This window comes from Rutilus rutilus (assembly GCF_951802725.1).
Source record: "Rutilus rutilus genome assembly, chromosome: 5".
In the NCBI taxonomy this organism is placed as follows: Eukaryota; Metazoa; Chordata; class Actinopteri; order Cypriniformes; family Leuciscidae; genus Rutilus; species Rutilus rutilus.
In genome coordinates, this window is record NC_140213.1 from 44758178 (window position 1) to 44773149 (window position 14972).

A 14972-nucleotide genomic window follows, 5' to 3' on the forward strand; every position below is an offset into this window, starting at 1 on the left:
GTATTCTGTGCACTTTCTACATTAGTATTTTCTTGTGATGAACTTTGATTCATCATATGGCTTTCTCTTGTGTTATTATAGTGGATGTTAAAGGTATAAAGCAGGTTTTACAGAATTATTCTGGCAACCACAGCAGCATTTCTTTTTCTGTAAAAACAAAAGGATTTTTTTTTTCAGTGTGTGTACATTGTTTTATCACAGTGCCTTGATCCCTCAAAATGGGCTGTAATGGATTCAAATTTGTGTCGTTTATCTGGGTAGGTTTAGTTTATTCTTTCTTTATTATTTATTAGCCCACTTTATTTCCATGCCAATAAGCAAATATCTATTGGTCATGTTAATCACCAAGTTTCAGATGAAAATGTGTCCACCAGATGGAGACATTTCCTCAGAGCACAGCTGTACTGTTGCTTATAAGGTCTGTACCTGAAGAGAACGATTCTCTGCCTTTGGAAATAAGAAACATTTAGGCTGTCATCTTTGCTTTTTCTACAAACATTTGTAATGTGAATAATCACTCCTCACACAACAGGCTATAAAAAAATATTAGTACATTTTTAATTGGTTTAAGAACCCTGCAAAAATAATCGCTATATTCTTCAACATAAAAGTGCCAAAAGGTGATGCCATTAAAGACTCAGTTTTGGTTCCCCAAAGAACATTTCAGTGAACAGCAGCACAGGTGTAATGTCCTGATCCATCCATGCTGTCATTCTCTCTGAACATCAGCCCTAATCACAGCTTCAGGGTCGCTAGGAATAAAGAGCTATTAAAATTCAGTTGAGTCGAGGTCAGCGCCGCTCTATGCTAATCTCCGCCGGACTTGAAGAGCCCTCTGTTCTGGCCATAGGTCACTCGACTTTGGGAAATAACCGGTTTCCAGGGATGTGCACGTCAGCAACAAGTCCATCCCATCGCGAGTGGGGGAGAAACAGGAGCGAGTCAATAAAATCGGCTCATTATATTTTCAGCATAAAGCGGATGCTTTGTGTAGTAGCAACTGCAGCACACAGTGGAAACTTCACTGATAGTGATATGAGGCCGATATTTTCCACAATATTCAGTCTAAAGACCTGATCTAGTATGGCTTTAAAATGAAGCTGAAAAGTGGCCAAAACCTCTCTAAAACCAGTAAACAGCTACTATTGTTTGTTACTTCTAAAGGACTCCTGAAATGAAATGTTTTTTTCTCATTTATTTCTTCAGCCATGTGGAATTATAAACAGTCAATAGGCAATGTGTGTGGTCCTCAGTAATGACACAAATCTACTGTAAACACACACACAAAAATATTTAATCTTCGTGAAATGCTCAATCATCTGTATTCATCTTGGATACAATAGCTGGTTCTGGGTTTAATGGTTTCTCCTCCTCCTCCCCCAGCAATGATTGAGTCCGAGAAAGCCTGCCGCTTCCACGTTTAGCTATGATGTGATAACAAGCGGGCGGTAATGTAAATGTGCATGAGGATTGAGTGTAACAGGCCTCTGTCTGTGTATTGTCCGGCTTCTGACAGGGTCTTTAATTGGTGCCGCTGCACTTTGATCACGCTCAGAGATTAAGTGAAGCTTGAGACCTATTATTCCTCAACTGCCATGGGAGTGCACATGAAAAGAAACCCTACTGAGAATTTCCAGACCAGTCCAGTGCATTGTGGGATAGCATGCACTAGTGTATCCCTGGCTACTATAGTGTCATATACTCTCACAGTAGTAGTTTCACAATTTATTCATTATTAATGACAGCTGTAGACTTCATAAACAGGTCGAGGAAAGAGTTCTGACTGATTATATTTTATTGTGCAATTACTGTTAGATCAATGCAGTGCTGTTTTACACTGGAAAAAGCAACAATTTTCTTTTCTTTTTAAACAGACAATGCACTGAATGGCTTAAGGAAGAACATCTATGGAAACTTTCCATTGCATTGAAGATTCTTTATAGTGGAATGGGGTTCTTAAATATTTTTAAAACTAAGGAAAAAACTGTTCTTTTAATAACTGTTCACTGAAAGGCTCTTTGGGGAGCCACAAATGGGCATCACTGTAATTTATAAACTGCTGCAATTATTACACAACAGCTGAGATGCAGATGTGTTGAGGTTAACCTCATGTGTTTTTCTGACAGAGTTCAGCATCAGCTCAGTTTTTTTTTTTTTCTAGGTTAGGCTATATGAACATTATGGGAACGTTACTTTTGAATGTTCTCTGAATGTTCTGAAACAAGTTTATTTTTGAAGTAAAAAGATGAAATTAGACCCTTGGGGTAACATGTGCCACCAGAGTTAGTAGTGCTATTATGTTTAAATTGTAATTAATGGGGTTATTATTCAGTATTTCCATGAATCTTTGCTTTCATTAAAGCCTAAAGGTTAGCTGAGTGAAATCATTATAGTGTTGCTATTATGACATATCTTCAATTAAAATATGGGGAATTAAATAAGCAAATATCCATATGCCTGTATTTACGTCAAATAGAATAATTTTACCTTTCAGATGAATCTCTTTTACCAGGATTCTGCTTTGTCTGTCATCGGTTATTCAATTATGATCACCTAAATTGTCAAAATAAAATGTTAAATACAATAGTTTATATAGTACTTGGCATTGACACTTAAAAAAACTATGCATATTAATAAGAATTAAATCAGAAGTAAGTATTTCCCCATTCTACCTTATAATAATTATGAGGTTACCACAATAAATTCGAGCAATTTCTATAAGTGTTACAAGTTGTGAAAGTAACAGCATCACTCTTGACATTGCACGTCAACAATTTTACTGATCTAATTCAGTTTGTTAAAGACAAATGTGCGGATATGATTTTGAAGTTGGAGACAGGTGACGGATTTTCCCATGCGGAGGACACACCCTCTCCTGGCAACTTTAACCACCAGTGCTTCCCACGGTGATGCGCAGTGAGTCTCGCGCTCTGCACGCGCACAGAACAGCCTGTCCGGTTGACGTGAGGGTAAAATTGCAGCTTTCATTGAGTGGGAAAGTAAATGGGATGAAATATCAAGTCAGTAGACCAGCAGGTCGAACATTCAAAGCTTCTTAACCGCAGCAGGTGGAAAGAGGAGGAAGAGCTCGAGGAGAAGGAGGAGGCGCGCGCGCGGAGTGTAGAAAGACCTCAGTGGTTTCATCATTTACCTGTGCATCTCATTTGCCACCTTTATTTTGCTCGTTCTCACGCTGTCTTCATAATGGACAGATGGACAGTGTGAAGAGAGCGTCACCAAACAGGGAAAGGCTGTTGCGCACGCACAGACCAAGTGCGCAAATGTCTGCAATGAGAATGGATAGAGACAGAAAGAGTTGGCACTCCTGGGAGAGCTCGAGGACGGGCAGAAGGAGTGCTGTAAGGGCGATGATAAGGGATGTAGTGCACGGACAGCACTGGACCGCGATTCTCCTGCTCTCGCTCGCGCTGCAGCCGCAGGTAATCCGCCGATTACGCGCTATTTTCAGCCACCGTTTAACCTCCGTTGACTTTTTTTTCCACGGTTGTGAGAGCTTCAGTGCAGTGTTGGTCTTACTGTAGAGGTGTGTACAGGAGATTCACACCACACAAGTGATTTTCAGGGAGCTCAACTTTTCAAAACAGTTTCTGTCAGTTATTTTCTGGGCGCAGTCGGTTGAGGTTCATCTAAAACGATTTTTGTGATAATTTTGTTTTGTGTGTGTTATGCAAACCCGTAATAACGTGATAAATAATTACAGTTATTATTATTATTATTTTTGTCGATGCACTGACACCGATCGCTTAGCTGTTGCTATGGTTACCTCCTTTTGACACATTTAGCGATTTCTGACTAAACTTTTGTGATTGTTAAAATTATATTAAAAGCGATTATATATCTTTCTTTACCAAAATTTGGAAGGGTTGACCCTGAAATAGCGGTGTCAAACTCCTAACGAAAATTAAATAGGTGTTTACTGAAGTACAAGTGTAGTAATGTTTTTTTGGCGGATCAATACCATTTAACCACAGTTTTACCATAAATACCATGGTTAAACTATTGTTAGTGAGGCAAACCATGGTTAATTTGTGGTTACCATGGTCTAGCTATAGTAACCATGTTTTTTATTTTATTTTATTTAGTAGCCTATAGTAAAACCATGGTTAATTTTCGACCCAATGCTGTGGCATTACCGTTTGCAGCCACCTGTTGTTCCATCTTTCTTTGTTGCTCGCTGCACTTGTCGCTCTTTTGGGCGTGTTGTCTCATTTTTCATGCAGATATTTCATTCTCATGCTCAGCTTTGGTTTATAGCCAACAATATATCTGACGCACACTGGAATTTGTTGTTGCAAAGCTTTGTCTTTAATACTATTTGCTCTGTAATAGAGAAATGAAAAACAAGGCTCAGCATATTTGTGAGTGAAATGTACCCTGGTGCACTGGCTTATTTGTACAAGAACGCATCATTTTGCTCCAGTATATAAATGAGGACATTGCAGTGTTTTTCTGTTTAGAGCGAGGCTTATTGTTAATTTCATTATGTTTATATCAGGCAGTGAAGTAGTGGCTATGGAGATTTTTATAAAGAGAAATGGGTCTCTTTGTGGTTATGTGATTTTGCTTTTGTTTGCATTCCCAGAAAACATTCAGTGACTGTAATTATGCTGATGATCCATTTGTACTACCCGAATGGCTTAGCTGTATTTAGAGAATACATATCATCACTTTTTCAAAATATGAATCTCTCTTATGGTTTGAAAAAAGAAGCCTACTCTGTTTAAAAAGAATTAGCATCAAAGCCATAACCATGTCTTGATGTCTTGAAATAAAGGAAATAAGAATGGCAAAAGAAGTTCTAACTTCTAACATAGCCTATAGTTGTGAAGTAATCCATTTAAACTCTTTGAAAATTATATTTTATTTAAAAAATGGACACATTCGCTCTTATTTGTATGTCTAACGCCAAAATATGTCAAAAAGGCTCAACAATATGTGAAAAATATGTCATATGTCTCATCCCATTGAGTTATGAATGACATGTATTATGTAAATGATGGCATATTTTCAATTCAAAATGGTGAAATTCCATTAAAAAAGTTGAGTAGTTCATATTACTGTGGGTCTTTAAAAATATCTATTGTAGTTGTCAAATTTTAAATGTTTAGCATCTTACCACGCCCTCTTTCATTGTAAAAACTAAATCGCACTCAGTAAGCTCCGCCTTCTTTGATTTAATTGGCCATCATTTTGACATTGACGACCGCTGAGGTAGATCAGCATAAAAATAATTAAACTTTTTGAACTTTTTGTCAACAGAGCGGTCGGTGAATAATGGGATGCAGCAGAGCAGCATTATCAAATATTGGAGGGGCAATTTGGCCATTTCTAATTATTATTTTGGGTTGGGTTAATAAAAACAAGGTACATCATTTCTGAATCGACTCCCAATGCTACACATCCAAGCGCAGCACCTGTTATTCCAGGCTTTGAGGTCTCGGCTGGGGTTGTTGGTCTGACACCTCGCCTGCTGTGGAGGGCAGATCCTGCGTATGAAAACCCTTTGAGCTCAGAAACGGCATGTGTGTTCTGGCGGGTGAACATACCTGTCCTGACACTGAGGGCGTGTGAAAAACACTAATATTTTTGTTCTGCAGTTTTTGCAATAGGAGAGCTTTGGTTTTTGAATGCTTTGATGGTTCTTGGATCAGATGTGCTTCAAAGTAAAGAAGGTAGACGAGAAAGGAAAGAAATCTACGGTTGGTTGGGCTATAAATAACAGGGCTCAACAATAAGGATGGCCCAGTCAGTGGCCTGAGGTCATTGAAGGAAATGTCACTTGACCTCTCCAGGCCACTACTGCGCTTTCACTTCTTTTTATGTTCAACAATCATGATTAAGTGCTTTTATGCCTTGCAAACATTTGGGTTTTGTCTATTTGAACTTTGTTGTTCAATTTGATTTCTGCAAATTTAAATATGTCACATATTGTATGTAGCCTATATGTCGTAGGGTTAAATTAGTTATAGCTGGCTTTGGCAAAATTGCAGGAATGACTTGTGATAGTACTATGAATATTCATTACACTACCATTCAAAAGTAGATTTACTCGATTTTAATATATTTAAAAATGTGTTTCTGTGATGGCAAAGTTTAAGTAGCCATTACTTCAGTCTGTCATATGATTTTTCACAAATCATGCTGATTTGATGCTCAGAACCATATTTTTTATTTTATTATTATTATAAATGTTGAAAACAATTCTTCTGCTTAATATGGAAAACATGATCATTATTTTTTCAGGATTCTTTGATTAATAAAAAGTTCAAAAGAACAGCATTTTTATAACATTGTAAATGTTTTTACTGTCACTTTTGATTTTTTTTTTGTGCATTTGAATTTAAATATTAATTTCTTTAAATAAAATCCTCAAAATGGAGAACGGTAGTGTGCATTAAAGAAAATTATTATAATCTCGCATACCTCATGCCATTGTTTCCAGAAAAAAATTGTGCTTATGAATGAACGAGTTATCCTATAGCTGTTTTCCTATAAACAGAAAGACGCATATTTTTTCTGACGCATATATAAATATGTTGCTATAACTTGCAAATGTTTATTTGCAAGTTACTTGCATGCCGTTTATTGTATTTGTTGCCAGTTAAAGTAATGTAAAGAACTAATGACCCAACTGGGCCAGCTGAAAAATAATGATCTGTTGAGCCTGCAGAATATGTGCAGAAATGATGGCCTAAATATGCATGACAGTAGTGTGTCAGATAGACCAGGTGTGTTCTGCAGTGCTGTGTTAGATATAACGTCTTGTACTCAGACTGTGGACTTTAGCGGTTAAGTCCATTAGTAGTTGGAGGATAGCCATTTTAACAGTACAGACATTCATGCATTGTGGGAAGTATTAAAAAGAGAAATCGAGAATAATTCCTGGTTAAGCGACTAAATCAGAAATGCGTTTGTACTGTTAGATGCTGATAATACAGTAACAGCTGGGCAATCCCAGTCTGTCAAATGTAGTTGTCCCCTCAGAAATGGGCAGTATTATTCTCATTTTGAATCGCAGCATGTCTTTGTCTCTGATGTTGGACAGCAGAAGTTCAGCTTGAGTCTCTGAGGGGTTTTAATGTCTCGGTAATGAGCCCCGTGATGCAGCTCCACAAGAGAGACTGCTGAAATACAGGTATGTTGGGAATGACCCTGGCAGAGGATCGAGGGAGAGGAAGAAAGAGAGATGGAGAGTGATGGCCGGTGGTCTATCTGCCGAGTGTTTGATGTGTCCATGTTTTAGGAGCAGGAATGGGACAACATGCCTTGATGGAACAATGGGAGGACAGTACAGCCATTCAGCGGTCCGGCTCAAACGTAGGGTCACGGGGAGAGGAAAGGCACCACTGAGTCTTACTGTCTGACCCCGCTTGGAATGTCGTATTCACAGGAGAATCAGTGTGTGTGTGTTTGTTTGTGTGGGAAAGAGTGTGTGATGCTTCTGTTTTTTCTTGTATTTGCATATGGCAAAGACATCATGCACTGGTCTAAAATATACTCTATATAAGCTGAGGTCTAAAATACCCATTCATGACTTTCTTCTGCCCCTCTGCAGAGTTTTACAACAGTGTGTGTGAATGTCAAGTCAAGTCGCCTTTATTTATATAGCGCTTTTTAAAATACAGATTGTTTCAAAGCAGCTTTACATTGATAACAGGAAAAAAATGCAACAAAGTTTGTTTCTAGAAGAAAATCGCGTCATAGTCCAGCTTAAGTAAGTTCAGTGATGGTTCATGTGTGTGTGTGTGCATTCTCTCCTCTTTAAGACAAAAAGACTGAATAAAGGAACAAAGGATGGTCTGAACACAATAATGAGAGAAGGACTGATCTGTTCCCAGGTGAAAAAGAGAGGAAAAAAAGAATGACACGGTAGGAGCTGGTGTGTAAATGTCCCCCCCCCCTTGGGGAGAGATGGAGAGAAAAGAAAGGAGGGGTATTGAAATAAAAAAAGAATGGAAGAAAGAGGACAAGGGGATGAAGAGTAGGAAGTAACTAACACAAGGGATTAAGGAGAGAAAGCGTGAGAGAGAGGCAAGACATGAGGAGGTAAATAACCTGAGGGGAGAAGATGGAGATAATGAAGTTAAGTGAGCATGCAGATGAAGAGGGTGATTATAGTTCAGAAGAGGACTGTCCGTTTAGACACAGGGGATTTGCTTTGAACCAATGTTATCGTCTTTTCCTTCTGTCTGCCTTTGGATACAAAGACTACTAGAGTCATTAACTGTCTGGATGGATGGGGTCTCATGAGGATCGTGTTTGTGTTGTTTAAAGGTTGTTAGATGTCAAGGAAACGTCATTGTATACTGAAATGAATACATCTGTAACAGATTTGAATGTCATGTTTTATTTTGAATTCGCATATTTTACTCAGTCCAAACCAGCAGGGCCTTTGAGCATTACTCAGAGCAAGTTCATCTGTGTTCATGCAACCACAGTGCTTTTGTTTTGTTTGGATTTTGTGGTAATGCTGTTGAGTGCTTTTCAGTCTCCTGTCTTAAATGGTTAGTTCACCCAAAAAAATCATGATTTTCACACACTCTGTTATTCTAAATTTAGCTAGAATGCTCTATGCTCTCCTCTGTATCATAAGTGAATGGGGAACGAGTACTGTCATGCTCCAGGAATTACATTAAAAACACATTAAACGTAAATGTAGTGAGACAAGTCAAATAAGTGTTGCATAAAATGTAATGTTTGATATCACTGACATCAAATCTGTGTGTAAACTTCAGGGAGATTTGAGAGCTGTAATGGAGGGAAGGATTTTCTACTGTCATATAGGCTAGCTTATAAATTGCATAACGCAGATAAAGTTTTAATGGTATGGAAAAGAGCAGCTGGGACATTGGGTCTCATTGCAAGCAGCCTTTACCCTGTACCTAAGACTAGTTGCCCACTAAAGTTTGGACTTGTCCTTTGGACTAAAGGACTTTGAGCCCCATGAGAACCCCTAAAAGGTTCTATATAGAACCTTTTTCCTGGCTACGAAGAACCCTAAAGGGTTCTTTTGATTGGACCCCTAAAAAGGGTTCTATATGGAACCTTTTAGGTGTTCCATATATGAAGCGCCTGATAGAACACTTTAGGGTTCTATTTAGAACCTTTTCTTCTGAGAGTGTGGTCAGTACCTGGATGGGAGTCTTCCTGGGAAAACCAGGTTGCTTCTGGAAGACGTGTTAGTGAGGCCAGCAGGGGGCGCTCACCTGTGGTCTGTGTGGGTCAAAAAAAGCACAGTCCTTCGGCTGTGATGTTAATCCAAGGTCCTGACTCTCTGTGGTCATTAAAAATCCCAGGATGTCCTTCAAAGCGGTAGTCTGGCTATCACCAGACCAAACTCAATCTTTTAAGATCGAACATTGATCTGGGGAGTGGACCGTGATCAACGGGCATAGTTCAAATGACTGTACGCAATTGGATGGTCCTTCAACCAATCAGACCAACGATCCAGGTGACGTACTTTGCAGAGCGACGTGAAAACTCCCGGCATGTGTAACCAAACGTGTTGATCAGTGGTTTGCAGAAGCAGCAATGGAATCGAGCGATTTTTGCAGGTTGTGCAAAAAAAACATGAAAGTTAGTGGTATTTACACCCACCCGAGTGATTTGTTTGCTAAAAAGAAGCCATTGAGCATCGTCGAGAGGTTAAAAGGAATTGGACAGAGCCGTAACGGCTCTGGAATTGGATTGGATTAAACCCGCCAATAGCGCACCAGGTGGATAAGCCAGTTTGTGATTGGTTCCCGCAAATTTGTAACGTAAGCAGGATAGATAAATGTACAGGTTTCCAGCCTGAGCTGCAGGGCGAAATCATATCGCCGGCAGATCAGGCTGGGTTTACCCAGTCTATAGAAGCGGTGTAATCCTGGCCAAATTTGCTCCTAATCATCCCCATATACCGATTGGCTTCATCACTCTGTCTCCTCTCCATCAATAAGCTGCTGTTTTCTTGGCGTTCTGGCACAAAATGGCTGCCGTCACATTATCCAGGTGGATGCTGCACAATGTTGGTGGTTGAGGATAAAGGTTCCGCATAAATATAACAAACATTTTATAGAAGACTTTTCTGATTTTCTGGCTGGTATCATGACAGATTATGACAAGATTTTAATTTTAACATACATGTCTGCTGTCCTTTAAAACCACTTGCTAGAGACTTTTTAGATATGATTGAAGCTTTTAATCTTTCACAAACATGTGACTGGACCGACACAGGAATATGGCCACACGTTAGATCTTGTTTTATCTTATGGGTTGCCTATTTCTAATATTCAAGTACATAATGCTGTTTTTCTGATCACATGCCTGTCCTATTTGATTTTTCTCTGCCCTCTCATAGTCTCAAACTGCCCGCCTGTGTCGTGTGTTTAAGCCCTCAACTGCTGCTCAATTTACTTCTGCTTTTATTAATATTACCCAGTATGATAGTACTTCTCTAGCTAACCTTGACACAGAACAACTTCTTTCATCCTTCCTTTCAAACTGTGCCGACATTCTAAACTCTGTTGCTCAGGTGCCTCAGATCTAAATCTGAGCCATGGCTCAAACAGATATTTTTCTGACATTATCTCCCAAAATTTTTATAAACCTCGAGTCCTTTTTAAAACTATTGATTCTTTATTGAACTCTCCACAATCTTCCAGCTTGGAAGCTTCATTTGAAATCTGTTTAGACTTTTTAGACAAGGTTGTCACTATTAGAGCCCATATCGCATCCCCCGCTCTTGACCCTTTCATAGTTAGCACTTACTCAACTGTCCTCAACCAGTTTGAACCTGTGTCACTTGTGAATCTCACTGAAATCATTATGAAACTAAAACCCTCATATTGCCCACTGACATTATGCTCCCTTGACTCTTTAAGGAAGCCTGGGAGACCATTGGCCCAATTGTTCAAAAAATTATAAACAGTAGTTTGGCAGCAGGTGATGTTCCAACATACCTCAAAGAAGCAAAGAAATTTGGATTCCTCAGTTTTATCCAATTATAGACCTATCTCGAAGCTTCCTTTCATCTCAAAAGTTTTAGAGAAGACTGTTCTTCTACAGTTGCAGTCTTTTTTAGATGTACATGGAATTTTTGAGATTTTTCAATCTGGATGGGTTCTATCTTTTTAAATCTAAATGAAGATAAAACTGAGCTCATTTTGTTTGGACCCAATCGGGCCGATGATATTCTTCCCATTGACCTGGGGCTGGGCTACCTGCAACAATATGTGAAACCCATAGTCACAAATTTGGGTGTCAAAATAGACAATGTTTTTAAACTTGATAAATAAACAGATAAATAAAGTTGTTAAAACCAGTTTCTATCACTTGAGGCTTTTATCTAAAATTAAACCTGTCTTATCTCTTAAGCACTTTGAGCATGTGATTCATGCTTTTATTTCAACTCGTTTAGACTACTGTACTGCACTTTACATTGGCGTAAACCAAACCTCTCTTTCACGCTTACAGTTAGTACAAAACTCGGCCACACGCCTGTTAACCAGAACTCGCAAGCATGAACACATAACACCAGTCCTGGCCTCTCTACATTGGCTCCCGATCCATTTTAGAATACATCTTAAGATCTTTTTGTTTGTTTTTAAATCACTAAATGGTTTGGCTCCTCGCTACATCTCAGACCTTGTACAAGTTTATACCCCCTCACGGTCACTTAAGTCTATTGATCAACTTCGGCTGGTCGCTCCAAAAACCAGGTTAAAAACCTGGGGTGACCGCGCTTTTTCAGCTGCAGCCCCTAAACTGTGGAATAAGCTTCCTCCACAGGTCAAATTGGCCCCAACCCTCGAATCTTTTAAATCGCGTCAAAAAACTCATTTGTATTCCCAGGCTTGTTTACCCCAGCATGAGAACTGTGTGATTGTATGTTGATTTATGTGTTTTATTTGTGCTTTTATGTTGTTATCCCTTGTTCAGCACTTTGTAAACCTTGTTTTTTTAGATATGCTATATAAATAAACATGGAATGGAATGGAATGGAGGAGATTCAAACACGCTCAAGTCATTTGCACATGCGCTGTGTGTACTCGCATCGCATAAAGCATAAAAATTAGACTGCACGCAGACAGTGCGCACCGAAGAATACTCAGGGCTTTAAAGGGATAGTTCGCCCAAAAATGATATTTAACCCATGATTTACTCACCCTCAAGCCGTTCGAGATGCATATGTCAATCTTTTTTCAGACGAACACATTTTCATTTATTTTAGAAAATGGCTTAGATCTTTCAGTGGTTATAATGTGAAGCAATGGGATCCACCTCGTTTAAGTCCCAAAATGGGCATGCATCCTTCACATCCTTCCGTTGTGACGTAGAACGAACGTGACAGCGCAGCCAGAGAGCAGAGCAAAACAAAACTCTACGTTCGTTCTACGTCACGACGCTTCCTACGCTATGTCCTACGTCCTTTGCCAGCATCCATCTCCGTGAATGTGCGTCGACCGCTACCGGAAGCCCGTTATTTTCGTTTATAAAGTTTTAAATATGTATATTTTTACAACAAAACTGCACGGATTTCCCTCAGAAGGCCTTCGTTTATCCGCCTGGAGCCGGATGGATTACTTTTGTGAAGGATGCATGCACATTTTGGGACTTGAACGAGGTGGACCCCATAGCTTCACATTATAACCACTGAACATTTTCTAAAATAACTGAAAATGTGTTCGTCTGAAAAAAAATTGACATATGCATCTCGAACGGCTTGAGGGTGAGTAAATCTCATTTCATATTTAAATATCATTTTTGGGCGAACTATCCCTTCAAAGAGCCTCGACAAACTTGGGTTGTAATGTGTGTTCCCCTCGGTTGAAATATCGCACATGGCACCTTCAATTTATTAACATAAACTAAAAAAAACACAAAAAAGTTAGATGTGCAACATTAAACTGATATCATCGTATCATGAGAGAATTGAAATTCTAAATATAATGACTTCATGTACTCTGTCACTTCAGATTTACTGTTTATTTAACCTTTGCTGTTTTGATCTCCCGTAGGTTGTGTGTGCGGTTGGCAAATTTGAGGTGGAGATTCGACAGTGGCTGAACCCTCAGGGCTTTCTACAGAGTGGTCAGTGCTGTGACCTCCAGGCCAGCGGGGGGCAGCGCTGCTCATCAGCTGATCAGTGTGACACCTTCTTCAAGGCCTGTCTAAAGGAGTACCAGGCGCGGGTTTCACCAACCGGCCCCTGTACATACGGCACTGGCAGCACACCTGTCCTGGGTGGAAACTCCCACACCTTACATCACCATGGAAATGAGGGAAGTGACAGCCGAAATGGACGGATTGTTATCCCATTTAAATATGCATGGCCAGTGAGTACAACTTATTTATCAGTTTAACAAACACCGCTGAAATGAGAATAGAGATCATGTTTTATCGAAGCCTAATATTGCTGAAGACACTTGGATGATGTGCAGGTTTTTCTGATCTTTTATACAGACAGTAGTGCGTGTTTGAACATATCGGGGGGATATTTTTCTAAAGGGCAGCTGTCATGTCACCATTAAACAGTCTCAGCTGCAAAGACATCACCTCTGCTGCCCTTATCATGCAAGTTCTTGAAGGTGAACCATGTCATTTACAAAGATAGAAAAAATAAGGCTGAAAAAGTTTCCAGATCACTCCTCTATCTGCCAATGGTTGAAAAATACATAGTACTGCCTCCAAAACTCACTCCATTAGTTGAGCCAATGTTTTTTTTTTATTAAATATGCTGATAATGGAGAAAAAAACAATTTATAAATCGAAATAAAGGTGTAAATGCCAATGCCAATGCCAACTTTTTTTATAGCAGAGGCACAGTATTTACACTTTTCTTTGAAATCAAACCTAATAATATCTTATTTAGTGTTTGTTGTCTGTATGTTAAAGGAATAGCATTCTGTCCTTTGCTCATCCTCATGTCCTTCTAAATCCAGAAGACTTTTGTTCATCTTCTAAAGATATTTTTAATAATATTTGAGAGATTTCTCTCCCTCCATTGAAAGTCCATTACACTAAAACTTTGATGCTTCAAAAAGTTCGTAAAGACTCTTCAGAAGAGTTTTGAATTAAATCGCTTGATTTAAATGGATTTCTTTTACAATGTCTTTACGATCCTTTTCTAAGTGTCAAAGTTTTGGTGTAACAGACTTAATAGGAGGGACAGATATCTTTAAGGTTTCATTAAAAGTATCTTCATTTGTGTTTTTGCCAGGGCTGTCATTTAATGCATTAATTTAATTAATTAGTAATGGGAAAAAAGTATGCATTAAAATTATTGGCGCGTTTATCAATATCACACGAGTGCTGTTTTTGTCCCAAATAGCTGGCTAAGAAGTAAATATTGTTATATTTTAAACACAATACTGCCTGCTTTTGCTAAATTTTGCCAATATTACCTGTAAAGCCAGAACAGAACTGTTGTACATCAGTTTTGTTTGTAAGTAAGTCCACGTTTTGAGCAAATCAGTCGGGTCAACCAATGATTCAATGGCCCATTCATAAAGAGAGCCATTTACTTAATTCCTGAATGAATCGAATGAATGAATTACTTACTCATTTAGACATTTATTGCAACCTAGTGGCAGGTTTAGTTTCTTATTTACAGTTTAATTTCATAATGATTTGAAAATGATTTCATATTTCCATATTAATAAAAAACCCATTAAAGGTATAGTTCCCCGAAAAAAATGAAAATTCTGTCATCATTTTATACTCACCCTAATGGTCTCATGGCCATTTAAGCCTAAAATTTTACGTGTTATAAATTCTATGTTGAATAAAAAAAAAGGCTGTAGTTTCTCAGCCAAATTTGATATGCGATTAATTAATTGCCACATCATGTAATTAATCAGATTTAATAATGTAATCACTTGACAGCCCTAGTTTTTCAAGATAAACGAAAGACTTCTGGGTTTGGAATGACAAGAGAATATATACTATCTGTAAATGATGACAGAATTTCC

General features: G+C 38.6%; 1 protein-coding gene across 2 annotated transcripts in view; it reads left to right on the plus strand.

The window, feature by feature from the left end:
- Positions 1 to 2913: 2913 nt before the first annotated feature.
- Positions 2914 to 14972, plus strand: part of LOC311290966 (uncharacterized protein) — a 77508-nt gene continuing 65449 nt past the window's right edge. For both annotated transcript variants that reach the window (XM_084409785.1, XM_084409786.1), the window contains exons 1-2: positions 2914 to 3440; positions 13020 to 13337. In XM_084409785.1, the coding sequence (XP_084265911.1) occupies positions 3213 to 3440; positions 13020 to 13337 (546 nt within the window). In that variant the 5' untranslated portion in view covers positions 2914 to 3212. The remainder of the gene's footprint in view (positions 3441 to 13019; positions 13338 to 14972) is intronic.